Source organism: Danaus plexippus, chromosome 4, assembly GCF_018135715.1.
Source record: "Danaus plexippus chromosome 4, MEX_DaPlex, whole genome shotgun sequence".
Lineage (NCBI taxonomy): Eukaryota > Metazoa > Arthropoda > Insecta > Lepidoptera > Nymphalidae > Danaus > Danaus plexippus.
This window is the reverse complement of record NC_083538.1, coordinates 5,370,090-5,394,893: the sequence shown is the minus strand read 5'-3', so window position 1 is coordinate 5,394,893 and position 24,804 is coordinate 5,370,090. Positions and strand designations below refer to the sequence as shown.

Sequence of the window (24,804 nt, the reverse complement as noted above, 5' to 3'; positions counted from 1 at the left end):
TGCGTTTCTAATATATTATATAATATTACCTAAACTCTAAAGAAGACTTGTTTTTAGGTGACCCTTATGAACGATTCTAACTTTCTGATAATAACCTTATCCCAAACATCAACGTTCATAGCTCTTCCTATGAAAAGTTAGTGAAATCTACCCAACTCTGGCAGTCCCAGCCCTTAATCGGAGTAAACATAAATTTATCGGGAAGGTATTAACCTGAAATAAATTTTTCATAAGCATTAGGATCGCATTTTGTACTTCCCTATCACGTTCTCTATCATTCGGTTTTTATTTTACCTTGAGTATAATAAAGCGTGTTCTATATTATTTAGTTGGTATACTCATAAATCTCATTTATTTTTCGTTTATCACTGTAGTATTTAGGTTCAACTGTATTTTTTTATAATTTCATTTAAAAACTCTGTAGTGACGTTTAGTGATAGTTCATATATTTAAATAGTTCATATCAGTCTGATTGTACGTAAAGCGTTGGGCTTAAATAAAACAAGGATAGAATTTTCAACGTAAATAATTTTATTCAAACTAGTCTATTGAACATCACTAATTGATAAACACTGTACATCTGCAAATATGGGATTTAGATATTTTTAATAATAACTAAATGTTAAAAACTTTAATACTTACATTTATTAATATACATAGAATTAAAACATTCAATTAATATTATATACTATTTAGCACGAAAAAATAAATACCTTTTAAAACCATTCCTTACAAATGTTATTATAGTGTAGTACTTAAAGTAAAATTATAACAACGGTCACACACATTAAGTTGATCAAACACAAATTATGGTGATGTATTAAAATTCTATAGAGTAACGCGTTGCACACAGATTAAAAATTTATTAATGTCTGTTGTTTATTTACAATCATGTAGAACTTAGAGGATCATATGAACAAACATCAAATTTTAAAACCACAACACTTTCAACATGTGCCAATTTTTTTTTCGCAGTGTCCATTGAAAATCTTTGGTAGGAAATTAAAAAAAAGGAATAAAAAAAAACAAGCATAATCATTTAACTTATCTGTCATATTATGAATAAAATTAAGTATGTGTCATGCAAATTATTATACTTAAGGCGTACAATGTCAACATACATTTAAAAATAAATTAAGTACAGATAAAATTATATTATGTAGATATATTTTTTTATTGCATTGCACTAAAATTATACAATTAAAAATAATTGTGAGTAGAGGATAATAAAGCGTTGGGACATTGTTTTTAATAGCGCCATATTTGCAGATGGTCATTACTTTAGTAAGAAAATAAAATTCTCAATAAATAAATGTCAAACACTATATGGTGAGACATTCCACACCGTATAACACAATTCCTTACTATATAAATGATTAACAAACAACTTCGCACGTAATCTACGTGCTGAGGATTTTCCATGTTGGTGTGCTATGTCATGAGATTCAATGCCTACAATACAGATTGCCACTTGAGCAAATAATATTGATTACATACTTAGCCTAGCCATGCGGGACGTGAGGTGGGTATCAACTACGATAGTTAGGTAAACTTTATAACTATTTGTCATATATTATTTTGTAACACGCCAGTACAGTAAAATATAAATATTGCTTCACAAAGATTATCTCTTCATGGGCACAAAATTCTCAATTTACTCTAGCAATCTGAGTTAACAAACGTAAACGATATTTTAAATTTCTACAATATACAATTTTACATTAAAACGATTTACAGTTAATCCAAGCATGTAAATCTGTTCTGTGAATAAATAATTTTTAATTACACAATACAATAAAAAAAAAAGATATCGTTTTGCACGAAATAATATATCTATATTAAAATTTGCACAATAAACACAAGCATAATGTTCAATAGTGAAAGCTTGATATTATAAATTAGCATTCAACTCGCATGTAATGTTTGAGACGAAACACTGTCTTATATTAAATCTGATAGGAATTTTACCGAGCGGTATAAAATATATTAAAATCAACAAGATTTTAAAAACACGCGACTATCTAATGGGTTCCTAAGGGCGGTGATAGATTGCTTATAAGTGTACCACCAACGGATTCCATATTGCTTGCAAGTTCTACGGCACTTGTGTGTAAATTGATGTTAGAGATTCTAAGATAACAATTACAACAACAGCTGTGATAGTATAGCAACATTATAGAGACTGATCCGATCAACGAAATTATAGAAAGGGTATTGGACATGATTATTTATATAGTATATTTTATGGCACTGCTAGAATATACGTCTTACAGCCAATATTGATTGAAATGAGACCAATTTTTTTATTTATTAGTCCCGCCTATCTGCTAAATTGGAGATAAACAAGCGATCCTGTCGAATACCCCATCATAATTTTTCAATAGCAAACAACAAGTTCGGCTATTTCGATTTTATCCAAATGCACTATCCTGTCCGCTTTGAAGGATTTTCCTTTCATATTTATTTGATTGTCTTCAGGATTCAACATGCCACGAGTTAATTGTCTTTACTAACTTTCGTTAACCTCACATATCCCCGACAGCGTTTAAGCATCGCATCGAATTATCCGCCGACTACACACAAACCTAAGAGCAATACAAACTTCTTGATATCAGGAATTACAGGACATTTTCAGGTACACTATAGGATGTTGGGTTCCGTGACATTCACATGGGGGCTTTCTGATTATGCGGTATACCTTCGTCGTGTTATTTGATACAGGCTCAAAGATTTTCTCTTTTCACAGCCCTGAGTCAACAATCTGTATCTTTTCATAGCCGATGTGTTCAGGGCTCAATGCTCATCGCGTTAGGTTGTCATATTCGGATATTTGATAAAGCTTCAAGGGTTTTCGCTGGAGACAGCCCTAGGTTGTTAGGTTTTAGGTATCCTTGTATGTCTAGAAGCCGATGCGTTTAGTGTCTACCCCCGGCGGGTAGAACATTAGCGGGGTAGTGGGGATAGTGTGGTAGCTGTAGGTAGTGGATATTGCTCAGAGCGGCTCCCGACGCGGCACCCACACGCTCGGCCCGCTCTCAGCCGTGATGACCGCCTTCACACGCGCGTAGATCTCTTCAGGAGTATCGCCGGTCACCACCGCTGGAATATAATTACAATATAATTGTACTTGAAGAACGCGTCTGCTCCTTAACGACCTTGAACTGCGACTGACAGTAACAGTGACAAGTAAATAATGACAACCGACCGGGTTGACAAGAGCGACAGAGACGGCACTATACGGAACCGAAGATAGCCGAGTGTCTTCTTCTAAAGCACGAGCGACTTATAACTTACCTGGTGCTGTACTATGTTTGATCGTAATATTTATAAACCTACTATTACTTTATAATTCAACTAGGAAATTTGAAATGACAAACGACACAGCATGTGACTTAAAGCGTCACGCACATGGTATTTAATTTGCTTTACCAATTAAGTTACTTTGCTTCGTTATAAACTTGTATTATTCAAGGCCGTGACGAAACATTTCTTTTTACTTTAAACATTTTTTTAGATAATTGATTGAACTGTAAGTGTTGGAAGTTGTAACAACAACATACAACGCGTACAACACTACATGTTCGCAACGCGTTAAACCGAAGCTGTTCTAACCTGTGAAATATTCTGCAAATTCTTGCTCCATTTTAAGAGCGCGTTCGTAAGTTTTCTTCGCTTGTTCTTCAGTCATTCGCTTCGTCATTTCCCTGAAAATGATACAAAAATATTAAAAACATAAGAAAAAATCATCCTATATATATATATTGTTGCGTGTTTTATACTTACAAAATTGATTCTACACTCTTTGGTTTAATAAATATGGCAATGGGATATAGTTGGGCTACTTGCAACCTCTTAATGGCGTTTCCGCTGACATCCAAAATGCAATGCTTTCCCTAGAAAATAAACAACAATAAAAAATATTAACACTGTTAAAACAAGTGCGATGAGTTAATCATGAAACAAAGACTAACCTAAATATATTTGAAGAGGTTCTTAAAACAACTACTACTAAAAAGTACTATATAAAGATGAAAATGCCTTAAAAATATTACAGTTAAATATAACCTCGAATAGATCTGTATTATATGTTACTCCATCATGCACGTTATACATCATGTTCATAGCACGTACCTTCTCGGCGACTTCCCTGACTGAGGCGACCGATGTGCCGTACAGATTCTCGTTGTACTGACCCGCCTCTATAAACAAGTGGTTCTGTATATCTCTCTCCATCTGTTCTCGACTCGACACGAAGTGGTAGTCCCGACCGTCGACCTCGTAATCACGGCGTGGACGAGTTGTATCTGAAACAATATAAAATGTATTAAATTTGATTTTTATTATATATTTTCTTTGGTAAATGTGAATTTGATGTATATCTAAATCATTAATTTTTTTTTGTATTATCTACGGTTAATGAGAATGAATTGTGCAGTTGTATATTCTGTGTTTTTTTTAATGTTTATTTTTTTTCTATAACACTTTTTTAAAGGTATACATAACCAATAATATATACTAGTATTCCTATAATATTCTTATGGCAGACAGTTACACAGTCTATACTGATACTTAGAGAATATTATTGATTCTCATATAATACAATGATTTGTAGTTTCTTAATACAACTAAACCACGATCTTGATAAATCTATGTAAATGATCACTTTACTCACGAGGCACACAGCTTCCAAACTTGTCAGGAAACTCGGATATAAGGTCATCGTTGATCCTATCCTTCAGAGGTCCAAGTATTATCACGGGCCTTGTATAATTTATGGTCAATTGCTGGACCGTCTCATACGACAACACCGCCTCGTCTTGACCTGGAAATGCACAATTTAAATAAGAATCTTAATAATATAAAAATAAAAAACTACAGTTAGAAAAAAACCTAATCTATTCTATGTCAAAATCACAATATGTTTCTATTATCTGTGGCTAATGGCTCATGACCTTGAGAAGTTTAAAGCGTCTCACTGTATACTATCTTAGCGGCTAGTTCTCATGACGGGATATATTTTTTATTTACGCTACACTCTAACTAGTGATTTGGATTCACCTTATATAGCTGTCATCGTACACTTGACAATTTTGTTTGTAAACAAAATTTAAGACTTATATAGACATATCATGTAAAACATATTCATAGCTGTCATTATTACACTACAAATTATTATAATGAAGCATAATCTCTGTTATTGGAATAATTTTCCTGTCTGTGAAATAATTGTATGTGTTGCAATTTACATAAACGGACATCTAGTGACATTTAATATTAAAATTAATATTAAAGTAGAATTCAATAGAATTACATGTTTTTTTATAGAATACCTTACCTGTTCTAATTGAAAGTATACATTTATTCACGATATAAATAATCTAACCTAGCCATTGAATAAAATCCACAAACATGCTCAACCTAATAACAGAATTAGATCTAAAGTAGATTAAGAATTTAACCTATAAAAAAAAAATATATATTTTTTATATATCTTCAATTTTTTTATAGTCGACTATAAATAACAGTAAGATAAGTACATATACAGATATTTATAAAAAATCTTAGCATTTATAAAACCTTGAAGCTATTATAAAAAAAATCTACAATCCGAATAAACCAGCCATATCTGAAAAATATTAAGCTATGATATATAATGCTTTGTTTCTGTAACATATCCGTTGATGGACAAAACACATCTCACACGTTGCACATACAATAAATAATACAGTTCAATTATTACCATGATTAGGAATACAAATGTATAGAAATAATATCTTGTATGTTATAATTATAGTGCATATTAATCTTTAATGATACACACACAGACACACATATATATATATATGTATATGTGTGTGTATCTAGTTATAACACCACCAATGGACAGTTACATGAAACATAGTCTTTATCATGCCAGTGACGTTTTGCTAAGCGGCGAGTGCTAACATGCTAGAGCTGTATTGTCCTCGTGTGCTTCCAGTGGCTCACTCCCATAAAAACTGTTTGGCTACGCGTCACATTACTAGTATGTGAATCTCGTGAGACTAGAATCATCGCGTTCATGTATTAGATATATATATGTATATAGAGAAAAAAATGACAGATAATAAAGAAAAAAATAATAATAATAAAAAAAAAATCGTGTTATTGAAATGAAAACTACATTTCTATATGATGATCATAACCATAATGCGGGAGGTAAGGTAATTCGGCTACGGCACTCTCAAGCTACGCCTCACTCCCATAACTTACAATCGTCCTCGAGATATATGAGCGTTATCTCCTCCATCATGGGAAGTTCCACTCGGTACAAGATTTCCCCTACATGTACAAAAATTAAAGTTATATACACTTAGGTTTAAATGCATCCGTATGGAGAAGATCTAGACGGTATGTGATGATAACATGAGACGTTGAAGTGTCTAAAGGAACACATCGCCGGTGTAGAGAGTAGCTGACGGATACAAGGAGCAAATAAAAATATATAATGTATATCGGATGGGTGTAAGGCTTCAGTAAGGCAACTAGAAGCACTGGACGGTAACCGGTCCGTGTGTTGAACGCCTAAGACACGGTAGGACACGTGACACATGATCGAACATCTCGCTGAACGATCATGCGGATATCGCACGGTTACACAATAAGTCCCAAACGACGCTCGTTTCTAAGCAACAGTTATAACGCATATTCGATTTAAACATTACATAATAACAAAATCACTATAATTAATGATAAAGCATTATCATGCCTCCCATATACAACTACAAGCGTTAATTTACTCACACAGATCCAATTCCCAACATTATAATAGAAAATAAATTATCTAAATACATTTCTTATAACAATATAAACTTCCCTAGATTCATTGACACATCGGATGTAGGTTTTAAAAATATTAAACAACTACTAATACAATTTTATTTTATTTTATAAGTTAAATTACATCTAACGATCGTTTGTATTTGAGACATTTTGTTCACACGTTAGATCAAGCACACAGATCCAAATCCATTTGATAGTGTTGTTAGCAGCCGCATGAAGTTGCTTTTAGCTTCGAAATCTTATCGATCATTGTACATCACTAGCCTAACGTTCATGTATGATATGTTCTGTATGATCGATAAGAAAACGCATTAACCTAAGTACAGCGATAGCGAAATTATTATACACAGTGCCCACTCACCGTCCGCGTTAGCGTCCTCCTGGGTGTAGCAAAGCATGAAAGCTGAAACAAAATTATGTATTACGTTGTGCCGTTGCGCAAATATATGATGATTGTTAGAGCGGATTTAAAATTACATGAACCTTGTTTTTTTATAGAACCGGCAAATGCAGTTTATGCGACTTAACTGTGAAATATTGAGGCATGGAATGAAATTTAAAATTTGTTTTTTTTTTCTTTGTTAGTGTTGCCACATAAAAATGTGGATCTCGTTTAATCATTTAGTTATTAAAGCGAATTTAAATTTCGAATGTGTCATATTCGAACATTTTTATGCTGCTCAATAATGTTAGCTTATATTGTCTGTGTGCGTTTATGTGCAGATATTTTTCTATACTTACGCTCCTGGTCCGAGCCGTCTTCGGACTTGCCGTCTTCTCGACTCTTCATAAAGGGGAACTTCCTGCTGAACGATAGAGTTTTCTTTTTCCTCTCTAAGGTCGACTGGCTCTGGAGTAGTAAATATAGATTTACATGAAACAGTTTAACGAATCCCAAAATTTCTTAATAAAGAGAATTGAAGCAAAAAATATTTTCTCTAAATTATTATTATCAAATAATAACTTATAATATAAAGTGTGGAAGTATAAATGTATGCACTAGATGAATTTCAATGATAAGCTTATACCGTCTAGAAAATAAAAGATTAATGTATCCAGTGCTATTAAGTTTTTAATGCGAAATTCTTCTTCATATAAGATTATATTTGATTCTACAGTAATATTATGTTAACTCACTGTGCTGACGGGTGTTCCTTGTCCTTGGAACTTGACTTGTCTATCTCTTGCTCGTTGTTTCCTTTCCCAGCGTCGCTTAGAAGGTATGATACCTACACCGTCCGCATCAGAAGAGTCCAGGCGTCTGGAAGCAATTAATTTATATACTAAGTGTCGTTTGCTACTTTAATTACTTTAGTGTAGTTTCCCAAAGTGAGCAACAACGCCTCCTTGTGAGTACCGTAGTTCTGAAAGGGGGCGGTAAGAGACAGAAAAAAAACAAAAAAATTATTTAGCTAGGACAAGCTACAGTTATTTTGCAGTAGGCAAAAAAAGGCAGCGCTAAAAAGTAATTTATTCTCAAAGTGGGCAGTGGACAAAATAAGTTTGGGAAGCGCTGCTATAGGTGGTACTTCTTATGTAAATAGGAGTTTAAGATAGTGGTATTTGAGTGTTGTTATTAATTATATATTATTATTGTTGGAAGCTAGCATTGTATGTATCATACCTCGCTTGCCACCATTCATCGTCAGAGGCGTTGGTGACGTGAAGGATGTCGCCGTAGCGGAAAGGAAGTCCTCGTGATGGTAGACCGTCATCTCTTACAGGATCGTAGTCAAATAAGGCCCTGGAATTGATGTACAACGGTTATACACTAATTTGACTAAGGAGTATACTAATGGTTATTAGAAATCATCCTATAGAATTTCTTTAATAGTCTTAACTCTTTAATATCTTTATTTCTAAATAAAGTTTTGGAAATTCATCTTTTGGTACATACATACTTTTCAATTATACTTTTTTATAGATCGATAGCTTACCTTACATACAGCGATCGCTTTTGGGAGGTTCTCAGCAGTGTGTGATGTTGTTTCAATTCATTGATCCTGGCTTCAAATTTATTATATTCCTGTGGCCTGTACACGACCGTTAGCTTGACGTTCTGCCCTGTGCTCTGTAAAATAATTATATACATATATATACATATAATTTTTAACAATATAATTTCATAAGCCATCATACAAGTGGGACAAAATATACCCCCATAATATAATTCACTTTTTAGATACAGTAAACAGCTGTATTACATATTTTCAAGTGTATAGTTTCAGATTTCTTGTTATAATTAATAAAGTACTCAATAATCACACATAGACATACAAAAACTGACAGATTTGTATAATTACTACAGAATCTCGACAAACAATTATTATTTTTAAATAATACATAAAATATGTATGTTTAAATTAATCAGCCCATCACATTGTATTTGTACAAACAAATAGGTCAGTAGACTGTGAATTCTCTCATGCGTCAACGGACCATAAAAATATTTAAATTAGTTAAATTAATTCAAAAACTAAAGGCGTATGTAAGCGTGTGTCACGGTTCTTTTAAACACACTGTTATGCAATTCAATCAGGCTCGTTGCTCTGTCAATCACGCTGTATAAACCTGTCTTTATTGATATTTAAATGTAAAGCCTCATCTTTAGTTACTACTAAAAATGTAGAAAAAAGATTTTGCGGTAATATTTTATAAGGGAAAGTTCATAAAATTTTAATTTATATATAAACTTATTATTATTAAATCATTGCGTTTTTTTTTTGTTCTGTGATTTGAATTAAAATAGGAATTCAAAAATTTTGTTAATTCGAGTTCTATTAATAGCGTGTTATTTTACGATTATTTTGTAAATTTTTTCTTTAATTTTTTTCTAAAAATTTCACATTTAAATATGAAACAAAGAAATATTTCCAGTTAAAATAGTTCAAAATCTTAATTGATAAATAGCATCACGTACCACTAGTGTCCGCAAACACGCGTGATGCATACTTAGTAACTATGAGTAACAGGCTTTATATTTGTTTAACTAAAAGATTATAGTCTATGATTAAACAATGTTACGTAGAAAATAATTTACAAAGAAAAGAGATAATAAAAAAAACTTATAAAATCCTGTACTGGAGTTTTACATCCATTTTGTTCAACAATAACTTTTGTTATCTTGGTATGCTGAATATTTTTATTTGAAATTCCTCATAAAAGAATATTACTGTGCGCAAAAATTATTAAGATTATGCGCAAAAAAATCTATGAAAAAGTGCCTAACAAAAGTTTGCACCGTCAAACTGAATACGAAGAGTTTCCAGTCCTAAACTTACATAAAACTATCACGTGTCAAGACTTAGTATGAAAACCGCTTGGAATTTAATTTTACGATGCAAACTTGTGATAACTGATAAGCCCGTAATTCACTAAGCCATTTGTACAGCACTAGTATATAGTATAGTATTTTTCGAATATTCGTAGTACGTCGCAGTTTTACTACGTAGTATATTAACCTTAATACATGTCTCAGCGGTAATCTTGATGACTAAGCTGTATTTTTTGTAGTAGAGCGTAATGCTAATGATAGAAACATAGTTATTTGATCTCGGTGTTAATAGTATTATAGTATGCATTACCTTGAGAGCCTTAGCCGCCTGTTCGTGTGTGGCGGATGTGATGTTTTCATCGTTGACGGCCAACAGGCGATCACCACGCCGGAGCTGGCCCGACCTCTCGGCAGGTCCGCCGGCGAGAAGAAACGATACATATATACCGTGGCCGTCCTCGCCGCCCACGATGTTAAAACCCAAGCCTTGCGGGCCCTTCTCTAATTCCACCACCCGCGGCTCCTCTCCGTCGACCACGTCTTCCCTTCGCAGGGAATTGGCGGTGCTTGAGGCTGGAATGTGTTTATTGTTTATTATATACAATTGTATTGACAGTATTGAAAGCTATCATTTCAATCAATAACTATTGTTGTTACTTGTCTATATTATGCTAGCAATATCCTAATTACTCAAGAATTATACTTCTATATATACATATATGTGTATGTACATTTAATGACTTATATGAGAAGTCCGTCAATTTATTTTATATGCAATTTTATTAGCAGTATTGTTATCTCACGGGTGTTTGCTCGTGATGTTCTGGGCGAGGGCTGGCCGTGTCTGGGCCCCGGTATAAGTACTAACTGCACACGTTCCCCTGAAGCCTTTAAAGCGCTCACAGCATCTTCGTGAGTCACATTGTCCAAATTCACATCGCCTTTCTGTAAATATTATATAAGCACTGTTTATATTTTGTATACCACTAAACTAGTGAGGTTTAAATATTCTCTATATATATATATATATATATATTTTCCTAACAATAACTGTTTATGCAAAGTAAAATGAATATATTGAAGTCATGGCTCAATCTATAGTGCCTTATATATGGTATTCAAATATATGCATTGACATATGCAGTGAGATATTATATGAACTTTTGTCCATGGATTTTTTATGAATAAATTCATGTTATAGTAAGGCTGTGACAGATGCTTAGGCTGAAGCCGAATAATCATATGTTTTTCATTAAAGATACTTACTGAAGTGTTTTTGACCATGAGTAATTTATCTCCGACCCTCAAACGTCCATCTCTGTGGGCAGCTCCGCCAGCCATTATCTTGGTCACATATATTCCATTATCACCAGGTATATGTTGGTTACCCAGACCACCTGCTATGCTGAACCCTAAGCCTGAACCGCCTTTAACTAGTTCAATCTCTACTGCCTCTTCTCTGTTTGATGTCGTGGACACGTTCAGAGTGTCTTCGACTTGTCGACGTCTTATTTTCTAAAAGGAGTTTCATTATTAACGATTCATATAACATAGTCTCAGTTTATATTACAAAGAGGTTTTATAGTATAATTTTATATATATATACATACGCACCAATTTAACACTACTGCCGGCCTTTTTCAACGCATCAACCGCCTCGGCGTGCGTCACGTTCTCGACTGATGTATCGTTAACCTGAGTAATGACAAACACATTAACAAGCCGTCCCCGACGTGACATAACCTATATTTATATTAAAAACCTGTAATATGGCGTCGTTGATCTGAAGTTGGCTGGCAGCGGCCGCCCCGCCTGGAATGAGCTTGGTGACGTAGATGAGTGGGTCATCCGCTATATGGGGGTTGTCGGAACCCCCAGCGATACTGAATCCCAAACCAGCTCCACCGGCGCGTGATAATACTACAGTAAGGTACAAATGACCATCGTCGCCCACCGTACGCTCAGCACCACCCTCTATCCCATTTATCTGCAACTTTTATTTCATCCTATTTATGAGTATTCACTAACACATATTTATCAATTCAACTTTTTTCATATACATATCAATCTTATGATTAAAGTCCAAAGTTATACATCCCTTGTGAATTAATCATTAAGAAATATAAGAATTTTTTGAATAGTAATATATCATATCATTACTAAAAATAATTTCAATGTCAGCTTTTGTTATTTTAAGTACTTAGAGGTTGTATTGAGTGATATTGTAAGATCGGAACCAAGTCCCCGCCCGGTGTTATATGATTACAGTGAGAAATATATAAAAATATTCTGAATATTAACTATTTTAACTGTATAAATGATAACAATATTTTTTATTATGTATTGATACAATGTTAGATCAAGAGAGATACCATATCTATTATGTAACCGACAATTGTTGTAGAGATAAAAGACATTTAATAGACAATTTTTCTGATTGTATGTTTCATAAATTCATTAAGAGTATATTATCTGTTAATAGGGACATTTTCATAACTATTTCTTTATCTGTAAGTAAACCTACTTCTTTATCTGATTAAAAATATAATGTCCTATTAACTTAATATTTCTTTAATGCTGTTTTCATATTAATACAAATTATTATACACAGATATCTCCTTTTATACAATTCTTGTTCAAATCTATACAATATTTGAAGAATTATATGCTATAATATATCTCATAACACTGTTCTTATATTTAAACAAATATTATTAAGATATTCAAATTAATAAAGAAATATAAATCACTATATGTATTTTGTCTATAAATAGCCTACTACTAATTTATTTTCTATGTTAATAATGAAAGTTAAAATCAGCAATATATATACAGTATACATATGGTCTTAAAAATATAATTACCTGTTTCATTTCAGGTGACGAAACGTGTGCCTGGAATGTAGAAATCATCCACTTTAGATAGTGTGATTTTGAGTATTTTTTGTTACAAATTAAATATATTAATAGTTTCTAGCAACATATTAGTACTCATGATATTAATGACAAACTATTTGGTATACAATGTGAGTTCTTTTGTAATAAAAACAGTTGCATTAAACTATCAATGGGTTTAAAATTACTCTTAGTATACTTATACAGATATTTAGTAACTAAATTAACTAGAATCATTTTTTAACACATTTGGCTGCTGCTTATAACATTATTAAAAAATATACTAATTGGTATTTTTATTAGTGTAGACTTGTTTTTTGTAGATATTGTGACTATGATGTACAAATACTAAAATCTAGCTGAAAATCCTTTTGATTTGTTTAATATTGATTAAATCTGGAACCTACTCACCGTGTCAAGGTTAAATAGAGAGGAGACCTTCCGTAGGAATCCATTATAGGCTTTTTTCTTCCGTCTCTCAGTCATTTTGACCAGTGTGCATAACCCTCTGATATTTATAATCAGTTTACACTATGTACACTGCATGCATGTTAGTTACACACTTGAGCCTGTTCTCAGCAACTTAGTGGCTGCTCTGCGACATGCACCATTTTCTACCTAGAACCCATTTCTAGCTTGCACCAAAACATTTTAACTGTGCATTACTTGAAGGAATGCGATCTTTTTTATGTTTACTTGTAATCCCACAGTAAAAGCTTATTATCGTGTTAGCTTACTTATAAATTACACCAGTCCTTATCTAAAGAATTATTTCGAGCCGAGCCCTTTTTGATAAGTGATTTTATTAGAATATAGGTATGAGTATGTAGTTAATTAGATGTTACCAATTTGTGTTCAATGATAGAATGGTATGAATGTCAAAGCGATGAACTTTAATTAGAATGTCCGTGTTACGTTATTTAACGTGCAATACAGACACTTGATAATATTTTAAATATAGGTAAATTGTTCAGCGAGTAACACAGCGACTTGTCAAAAGCAAAACTATCTCAGAAGTTTCATTAGTCTCACCAAAGATTTGAAAACGATCCCAAATTGTAAAATTACTAAACGTTTAAAAATAGATTAGTGTAAATTATATGGCCTTACTTGCGACGAATACGAAAAACCAGCAGTGTGAATGTCAAAATTGTATGTGCAATATCATTTCACTTGATAATCATTTACAAATAGTATTCTCTGCCTTTAGACGATGAATCGTTTATAAGTCATTCGCACAATTAAAACATTGAACAGCACAAATTCACACAACGATGATACGTTAGCGAACATATCGATGAAAACTGGTACTATATTTTAGGTTATAAATAGTACTATGAGACGCGAAACACCAACCATCCGCCATTACCGACCACTTGTTGTAAAGCGTTCGAACACCTTTAACCTACCTTCAGAGACGGCACGTCATCAAAAAGAACAAAAAAAAAACAAAACGGAATCACTACGTATCGGTAAACAGCTTATTTTTCACAAATTTCCAAAAGGTGGCGCTTATTACCAAAAATTGATTTAAGAGAATTTATATTAGTTCTTATAGTTTTGTCTTACTAACAATAATATTTGTATTATAAAGTTGTTTAATATTTCTATAATTATGATATCTGTTAAAATTAACATATGTAGTTTATTAGTCTTAGTGCACAATACAGAAGTGCACAGTGTCGCCCTCTTATTGAAAAATAAATAACAAGTTCAAGGCTTATGAAATGTTAAAGCAGCAGCCAACTGCAAAATCATTATTAACTAAATAAATGACAAATACTATGTCCTAATAATTTTTGTTTACCTTTTTTTCCTCTGTGTCTCCGGTTGGTGATATAATCGAAGGAATTGTTCCCATCTGAAAAAAAAAAAATATAAATATTTACGTACAGAATGAAAGTAGCAACTGCAGATTTAATTAATATTCTTTTGATATGAAGATCAAGAGAGTATGTTCGTTCCAGTACTAATTAATGTAATGTTATTGTTTATAAATGAACAAAGCATGTTAATTATAAAATATATATATTTTTTTTTTATTACCCTTGCCGAATCTGGAGTTTCCGCATTTCGATTCTCGGATTTCTTGTTGGTGTCTTGAAGGAAGGCATTCGATACTGATCTAAAGTCATTGTCTCCAGTCTGTGACTGAAAATGTATTATTTTGTTGGTCTCTCCGTTTTCGTTTGGTTTATTCAGAACAAGTTACGTATTTGATTTGAGAGCGATGCTTAAAATGCTCACTGTTGACCCATTTTCAATTATTGTAATCAACCAAGCGTTTTAAGCAAACCAATTTATTGAAAATGCTGTTAATTGAGGCTTCACAGTTGATTTAAAAAAATAAGGTTTGTAAAATATGCAAGTTCGTTTATTGTTTTAGTTTTTCGTTATATTTTTATTAGGTACATAGTTTTATATCAGATTCTTACTTCCCGTCGTACTCCGTCAGCCTCCCACTTGTTAGCGATTCGGATCGTCTCAGCTGTTTTCTGCTGAATGGACTTGTTGTCGTCGAGGAGAGTTAGCTCGTAGAATTCTTGAATATCTGTTGGAAAATCATGAAGTGGTACAACACTTTAACCTTTTTGAAATGTATACCGCTCTCTATGATGGCATTTGAGCACTTTTGTCATATATATAAGGTCTATGCGATAAAAACATACAACGAAACAGATAATATGATTTAAAATATATATATATATATATATATATATATATATATTCGAACGTATATATACATTTGCATTATATATTTGGTTTTGTTTCATGACCTGGTTGTAGCTAATGTTATTACAATGCTACATTATTTAAATGCGTCTTCAGGTATCGCATGTCCCAGACTTGTATGTAAAATCGATACTAAGACAGCTCGGGGAGGTGTTTTATAAGTGGATATTAAATTACATTTCAAAATGACAATCGACTTAAGACAATCATTTGCGAAACTGTATGTCTTGTTCTACAAAGGAATTAAAACAAATTCTATCAAAAATATTATATAATTTTATTACATAATATATAAAAAAACAATAATATTTGGCTGCATCTTCCCTGGCAATGAGTTGAGGTACCGATTAATATTAATTAACGGGTTATATTTGTATTGAAAAGAATGTTGTGAATGTCACAACTTTATCAAATATTTTAACTCAACTGACATTGAAATTAAATGATTAGGTAGGATTTTTAATATGTAAACTTTATGAGTTTTTTAAATCTATACTCAATGATCCGTGGCTTAAATAAAATAAAATTAATACTATCAGTAAGGTTTATTTATGGTTTGTAAAACAGTACTGACAATTTGTCCCATAAATGTACCCTCTAAAATACAACTTGGGTCCCAGGTCGATGAGATCGATATTTTTTTCTTGCTAAAATTAGCAAAATTTTGCTACAATATGAGTGCCTTTAGACCATAAAAATCTTAATAAAATCGCCTTTTGTATACTTTTATATACATTTTAAAAGAATATTTTATATAGTACTTAAGTCACCACTGCGCTTTGACAGTGGATATAGAAATGTTGTGGTAATAGTTACATTACGAATATGTGAAGTAATATTGTGTTTCATACATTTTGCATTAAATTATTTTATTCGGTTCCGACTCTAAAAATTATATCTTTAGGTATTGACTCTTATGAATCTGAACATTTATAGCTTTAAGGTTTTTATTCACAAAAACATGTTTATCAATGAAAAATATAGAAACTATGTGTTGTGAACAATCCAAATTAGCAAAAAACCCAAAGCAATCGACAGTTGATAAACATAGGTATATTTTCAAAAACTAACAAAGTAGGTAATAAATATATTTTAAGATATTAATTTTGTTAAAATTTATATATAGTTTATTCAATCTTATACTTTATGCTAACAACTACATTCACCTATACGTTCGTAGCCATCAGAGCATACAATAATCGATACTGATTGACCCAAACATATGAACTACGGTATAATACAGGCTTTGTTTCATTATTCAAAACCACATTATCGATTTAATAAAAACTATATGCGTAGTTTTAACTCTAAGGACATAGATTGTGAAAAAAATATAGGTTTATTTCAAAAAAACATTAATATTTTGATGACATTCTATTCACTAGTCTTATTCTCTCGTACATACTTCGAAACTGGGTATATTGTTTGAAAAAAACATATTCTATAAATAAAAATCATTCTTTTATACATAATAAATTAGTAATATCCGAACGTACTTTGAAAGCACCAACTTCAGACTACGCGACGTTTGGATCGATAATTTTATTTCGGGGCTGCAATCGATCTATTTTTATTAAAAAAATTAAACTTTACGATCAAAGAACAATAGGTACACAAAAACGCTCCGAGCATCTGTAGGCGCTGTATTTCTCTAATTTTATTACACGAAACTTAAATATTATGTTAATAAAGTAGGTCAGAAGTAATAATAATAGCTTTTCATGTTTCAATCAAGATAAGAAAAACGTTTTTCTTAACCGCCATTATATGTAGAAATCATTTATTTAGCACAATAGCAACGTTTTGTATTTACTATAGAACCACCTCTGATATTCAACTGTGATACATATTTATAATCTATTATTACAAACCACAAATATATTTAGTACCTTATAAGTATATATGTATTTTACAACGGGCTCTTCGTTGATTTATTTATATCGAGATCAGGTTACGTAATATATACAATTCCATATCATATTACAAAGTTTTAATATTTTGTGATTGAATAAAAAAACCTTTTTGATACTGCTGTCTATGGTTTTTGTTAGAAAAAAAATTAATCTCGTTATTTTGTCATCGCAATGTTTTTTTCGTAAAAATGCGCCATATTGTTTTTCTCTGCCATTTTTTTCCACAGGGATTAAAAGAAACGTAAAGAAATTAAAATTTTTATTTGTAAAGATTCTTAATTTTTTAAACACTTCATATTCATTTCAATAAAAATATACATGAAATTCCATTTTGATATTACGTTGTATTTAAATAGGACAAAAAATTGTTTTAGGTGTAGTAATACACAGCTAGAATTTTTCGGTAATTCTAAAATTTTCCAACATCATTTTTTTGTAATAACAACTATTTTACACAATCGAAAGCGGAGCTGTTATTTGCATGGACAAAGATTTCTTCTACTTCAATTGATAAAAGGTAGCTACATTAAAAATAAGCACGTATTTATAGCAGAAAATTCGCTTTAATTTATCAAACACCTAAACATGATATCTTAGTCAGTGTTATTATGTTCTTTAAAAAGAAATTATATCGCTTCGTCGTCTCTAAAACCTTTAAACAATATTTAATATTCATACAAAGGTTTGTACATCGTTTCCCGTTTCTTCCTCAATAACGTACCTTAATGAGATAATGTGAGAAGATATGTGAATGAAAAACTGTTAGCTCTCCGTATGTAATCTGACGATGCAAGCTTGAGGTCAACTGATAGGAGTTATATAATCAAATTGATGAAACTACTCATACTGATAACTTTGTATACAATAAAAAAGAAAACTCAAGTATAACAATTGTACTCTAACATAGATAGAATGAAATGCAGTGGAGTTTGAAATTTTTAATACCAAACAAATAGACGGGAAAAGTTGGGTTACGTATTCGATGTTTGAACAGCGTAGTTCCTATGCGAATAACAACGGAAGTTATTTTAAACTACGCTTTATAGCCAGTCTTTATTTTCAATTAAAAATGTTACGGATTTTACAAATAACGTTATCAGTGTCTGTACCGAGTTACGACCTATATTAATGTTTGCGTCAAGTAAAATGATCAGATGTGACCTACTTGCAAACTGTTTACGTTTTCTGGTCTATTGTAGTTAGTTTTGAATTAGACGTTTTGAGGACGGACGAAAGTTATTTAAATGAAAGTTACAATAATTTCAGATAGTTATCACATCGTAACATGTCTGTTACATAATGAGATCTAAGATATTTCCATCTATTCTACCCGTGATCACGGTTGCTGTAAACCGAAACGTCGGGAGTATGTTGTTTAAAATAATAAAAAACGCGCAGTAAAATATTACTTTTATTAATATGTCTATTATATGATTACGTCAATGTTTGATTGGTTCCAATATTACTACGTGTTTTGGAAGAGTTTTAATAAAGCAATAGAAAATCCGATTTATATGATCCTAGTTGTCAATCAAATAATCAACCTAGTGTTGATCACCTCGCGTTGATCTGCTGCCAACATAATAGAGAAAAACAAAGGCTTTAAAAATAGTAAATAATTATTTAGACTGGCATTACCCGGTTAAGGTAAACCTTCGTCGATCACGATTAAAAATATTTTCCTTAAGAATTAAACATGAATTTTAAAATTTTCCCGTAATGGTATATATTACAAAAAACTAAACACTAATTACTTATGGCAATAAAGGTCAACAAAATATCTTTATTCGTAATAAATTAAAAATATTAAGTATTTTTATGTTAAATGATCATACACTTTAATGTTATTAAAATATGTATCAACCAAATTTTTTCAATGCTCGCGTCTCCTTGCAATATGTAATCACAACTTCGACAAAACTTATTCGAAAATGTAGGTTATATGTATGAAAAGTAAGGAAGTTATTTTTGCTGTTGTTTATTTGTAGGTATTTCATTTAGTTCTTTCTGTTTTGAAAGTAATTTATATTGCGTAATAAAAAATAAAAATTTTAAAAAGCAAAATACCTACTGCACTTATATAAAATTTAAGAAGTTAAAAAAAAAAAATGTATGGTTACTACAAGCTTGCGTCCCCACACTACGTACTAAGTGTTTTCCGAAGCACATTCCAAAAGCTACTTCAGAGACGAAAACTTCTCAGCATTTCATGGATTCGCCGTGAAGGCGCCGGGTCCATCACGTTACAAAGCAAGGAGCTTCAACAGTGCTCGGGATTTTCGACTCAGGTGTAAGTTTAAGGAGCCCTAACGCGTATTAAACTCTCACCACCATCGTCCAAGCAATAGTTAGCTATAGCTAGCGAAGATTTACGATAGAAAAACTGGAAACGCTCCTAAAGTAGTGTGATATTGCAAACTCTTCGTTAGCATATTCTAGATGTCTTAATTCTTTGGCATTACGTATTTATTCCTTCTAAGGTCATTTTTTTTACGTTTCTATGCTTTCTGTTCTATTATGATTAAGTGGGATTTAGAACTTCTACGGTACATATAAATTTTTTTTATCCTATTATCAAACGACATAATTTATTGGTATTAGCGATATATACTCTTATATTGATATTGGTATATCTGATAGATTAGAACAACAATGTTTTTATTCCAATATTATTTTGCACAAAATAAAACAAATGTCTTAAATGTGTACCAATATTAGGGTACTCAGGCGTCAAAAATAAATCTAACGTCGTTCCATATGTCGCAATTGGGTAAAAAATAAAAATACGCCAACAGACGGAATCCAGTTTAAAAGAAAATACTACAGTTTTATTATTTTAGTGCTGGAAACACCCCTATTATACAAGAATTATTGTTTTAACTATGTTTGTGACCTAGTTTTAGTCTAATTTAAATAAACCCATTTAAATTTCCCCCCCGCATTTGCTATACAATTGTACAATACTTGTAGGTATAGGTATAACGTAATTAATGATGTGGTAGTATAGAAAATTATCAAATATATCCTAATAGCTATTTAGTTTTATACCAAATAGTAAAACCACAAATATTACAAGCCAAAGATACAAAAAAAAAAAAACGGAATTCAAATTGAGGTATTAACAAAATTAATATATTAGATAACCAATATGTTTCTTGTTTTATTTCAGTCAATAATCTCGTTTGGATTTGTGAAATAGAGAAAACGACCGCATCTTGCGAACACGTTTGTCGTGTGCCCAAGACTGAACAAAGTACACGGGAAAAATAATTTCGCACAACCCGATACAAATATTGTTTCAGACTAACTCAGAAAGATTCTTATGAAGCAATTGAATGCCATGTTTGGAATAACTAAATAATTGATGTCCCATGCTCTTATTACGACGTGGAAAGATTATGTCTGGGTTTAGCTCTGAACTTTTTTTTTTATTTAAGTAGTTCGACATTTTGAAGATGGAGTCAGGAAAATCACTCTTACTCTAGTCTTTGACTATTTCTATAACTGATAGCACAGTTTGAATTTTTAAAACCATTAAGTTAAATCATATCGACGGTAGTTAAAAAAAAAACATTAATTTCTAAATGAGGTACATTATTTGATTTAATCGAAGTGGAAAAATCGTTGTGGTTAGGCATAAATTAATGGTAACTTTTTAAATTTGAAATGAAAGTTATTTAAAATTTGCAAGGATATAACGGGAAGATGTAACAAGTGTACAATAATAACCCCTGTTTTTAAATTAAGTGCTTAAAAATCAAAAAGCCGAAATTATTCGAAGAGCTGTGGTCCAAGATTCCATATTACCCTCAATATTTCTGAGACGTTCAATATTAAATTAAACTAAGGTTTTCCGATAATACTACGCGTTTTGCAGCAACCGTGATCACTGAACTGATCACGGAACTGGAGCGTCTGCATTATGTAGTCATCAAATAATAAACCTTAGTTTCATTTAAATGAGTACGCGCGAAAATCTTATATATCGTTATGTGAATCTTGAATATTAATCTGACTTTAGTTACCGAACATTGAAATTCGGTCTAGTAGCCGATCGCGAAGCTAAATTTAATTCAACACAATGACAGTGTCGCGGTCAGACAAGACTCAGGTCTCTGACGCGATGCAGTCACGCGCCTGTTGTATTTTTAGCGCCATAGTAACACGGTTATAGTATTTAAATCATGTTTCAATAATAAATTGAATGATATTATAGAAAAGATGGAATTTATATTGTCTATTATTTGATTGAAGGAAACGGAGGGAATAACAGACATAATAACTTCTGTCATTAAAAAAGAAAAAAAATTGTCTCTGGCTATGAATTGTATCGTCCTGTTTTCATCACCTAAGCGGTACAAATAAATGTAGTAATAAAGATTTAATTGGGCGCAGCAGTTACCTGATTTAAAGATTTAAATATTAGTCCAACGCCAATACGTAAATGGGACGTGGGGGAGGAAAACTGGTAGGTGGTCAAAAAGAGGTACTACAAAATATATATGTATTTTTTTCCAGAGAACTGTAAAATATTGAAAATAATTTTGTAATGGATTTTACTCTGTATAGGAAAAAATAACTTGACATAAAAATAAAGATAAAAAATTCCACGATAGCAGAAAATCCTCGTATTCCTTTGAAAAAAAAGTCTCAAAAACATTTGAATCACCAAAAACTTAGTTTTTAATTAAGTACCCAATTTTGTTTGTATACAAAGTTGCTGTAAAAACTTATATCATCATGACCAAAACAGAAGTACTATGAACAAAAAACACTTGTATGTAATTCTATGGACTTACCAAGTAGGGCCTGAAAGAGCCTTGATTTGAATATCCTTATAACCCTTTCAATAGCTAGTCTCAGCTGTCTGTCTTGCGGCTTCACTAACTTGCTGTGATAATCTTCCAGCAGTTCCAGCGCTCGATGGGCCTCTGGAAGACGACTCATTGGTTCATTGATTGAACATTATTGGCTCTGATAGAAGTTCTTAAATTTTTCCCAAATGTTAAGCCATATATAGTAGAATATAAAATATTAGAGAATATATTATTTTTTGTACGAGTATAGAAAAGAAATTCCCAATATTTTAAGCCTATAAAAAATCCTATGTAAGTATTAATTAAGCAACGATTAAACGTGAACCATATTACCTAAATGTAAGCCAGATTAGTTCAGTTAGGCAAGGGTCGTTGAACTGAATGATTATTAGTTTTCACACGCAAGGGCTGGTTCTTAATTTAAATAATAGTTTCCTCTGTATTTATGAAATCATAAAAGAAAATGGATTTTAAGTGATGTTATGTAATAGTTATTTTATTTATATATTATATAATTTTGATTGTAGACCCAAAGATATAAACACGCGAAAACTAATTTTAATTGTGTGGAAATATTGTTAGTTTTAAAAGAGAGGATTAATAAAAAAAAAAACAAAGAGTAATTGATCGTAAAATTTTAGGTTTGTTGCGTATTATTATACAGATAAATTATAAAATTATTCATTTCATCGCCCATCTCCATAATGGAATGTGATGAACGTAATTTTTACATTAATAATGGTAAATGAAGAATTTATTACTGAATTAATTAACTATTGTCTTCACAAATTGCTAAGTCAATTATTAAATAATACATAAAATATTTAGGTATATCTAGGTTATTATACTTTGGAAAACATTCTCGAATGTATATATTGATATGTCCTTAAGTAGGCGGATACTGTTTTATTTATAGAATTGTTACCTTTCCTATAAATAAATAATTTAATAAAACAATCATGTCATATTGAACTTAATATGCAGGTCATTCTGGCAACACCGCTCATATAAATAAGCCGAGGGTGTCTTTTAGACCCTCACGGTACGACCCCTTGCATAATCTCTCCTCAGTAACTACGCAATATACTAGGCCACATTTTTACAGTTTACTACTTTAAAAAAAATCACCTTGCTTTCGCACTGGCATCACGGTACCGCCCCCTAACGTAATTTTGATACACTAATAAAAATTTCAAAGAAATCAAACTATAAACTCTTTCACGGTATTAAAGAAGTGGAAAACTTCATTTCATAATTTTGATCACATTATAGTACATAATCACACTCCCCATATGGCAGCACAACATAAACATTAAAATTATAAAGTAATACAATAAATTATGCGATAGTGATTCCGCTCATGAGAATCGTCTACAACTGTGCTTATTGGGATTGGTCGATTTTCTCTGTGACGTCAGAGGGTGAATTCATAGACAACGTGGACTTGAGTTTAGGGATGAAAGATGAAAATTTAAGGGTCGCTGTACATAATCTTGTGAATACTTGTTGTTTATGGTAATTTGAATTTAGCTCCAAGCCAACCATTTATAAAAGAAATATATTTTAATTGAAAGAAGATTGATTTTTTTTTCTTCAACGTTAAAATTATATTACAATTCTAATAATCTTACTAAATATGAGAAAAGTACTAAGTACAGATAAAAATTATATCATAATTGGTAATAACGAAAAGTTATACCAGATTATTGTTCAGATCAATCGTAAGAAGAATATATTCATAATCTTCTTTAACCCTCTTATATTGCTAAAAATGAATGAGTTACAATCACCATTTACAATTATATATATTTTTTTGCTATAAATGTTTGACTTATTAAAACTACTACAGTAATATGTCTATGAAATACGTTGGAATTGAAATATAACAAGTGAAATTTACAGTTTCTATATTATTCTAGAAAATTGACGAACAATGTTCATAGAAACTTTTGTTAACTAACATTTTGGGGCTCAGGCACTAACATAAATAATCGTGTGTATTCAACATTTAGTTTTGGGCCAAATGAAAACAGTATGTAAAGTATTTTTATTGACTACTGGACTATAAATGAATAAATTCTAAAAAAATGATCTCTGCCATCTATGAAAGCTATTAAAACAGCAACAAGTACTATTTTCTTACGTGTTTATTTCTTTTTCCTTAAGATATTTTTTTCGAAAAATGTTTTTGACTCCACAAGTACACTATAAATCAAATATTTAAAATGCATAATATCAAGTGTTTGTTGTAACCAAACATTATGAGTACGACATATTGATTTCAAACTTTGGCCCAAATTGGACCAAAACTGTAAACTTTGAATATGTAGGAAAAACTCTAATGTACAAAA

General features: G+C 31.5%; 1 protein-coding gene across 13 annotated transcripts; it reads right to left on the bottom strand.

The window, feature by feature from the left end:
* Window positions 1-510: 510 nt before the first annotated feature.
* LOC116768790 (disks large 1 tumor suppressor protein) lies at window positions 511-23,821 on the bottom strand. 13 transcript variants are annotated; one of them, XM_032659616.2, is made up of 22 exons: window positions 23,582-23,821; window positions 22,436-22,567; window positions 15,426-15,541; window positions 15,037-15,141; window positions 14,798-14,851; window positions 12,961-12,990; window positions 11,859-12,089; window positions 11,711-11,791; window positions 11,363-11,611; window positions 10,900-11,041; window positions 10,407-10,669; window positions 8,760-8,893; window positions 8,447-8,566; window positions 7,960-8,083; window positions 7,564-7,672; window positions 7,184-7,225; window positions 6,253-6,321; window positions 4,673-4,822; window positions 4,132-4,304; window positions 3,784-3,893; window positions 3,613-3,704; window positions 511-3,099 (listed from the first exon to the last, which is right to left on the bottom strand). In XM_032659616.2, exons 1-22 carry the CDS (start codon window positions 23,598-23,600, stop codon window positions 2,993-2,995), a joined length of 2,652 nt encoding a protein of 883 aa, XP_032515507.1. In that variant the 5' UTR covers window positions 23,601-23,821; the 3' UTR covers window positions 511-2,992. The 13 variants fall into 13 exon arrangements, with proteins under 13 accessions (XP_032515507.1, XP_032515508.1, XP_032515509.1 ...); XM_032659617.2 differs by having other exon boundaries at window positions 11,859-12,083; XM_032659618.2 differs by lacking the exon at window positions 6,253-6,321.
* Window positions 23,822-24,804: the final 983 nt, after the last annotated feature.

Excerpts from the sequence above, each read along its gene's own strand:
- LOC116768790 (XM_032659616.2), bottom strand. Across the intron at positions 15,142-15,425 it reads CTGACGGAGTACGACGGGAA|TCACAGACTGGAGACAATGA; the intron begins GTAAGAATCTGA and ends ATACATTTTCAG. Across the intron at positions 10,670-10,899 it reads AACATCACGAGCAAACACCC|CCTCAAGCACCGCCAATTCC; the intron begins GTGAGATAACAA and ends AACACATTCCAG.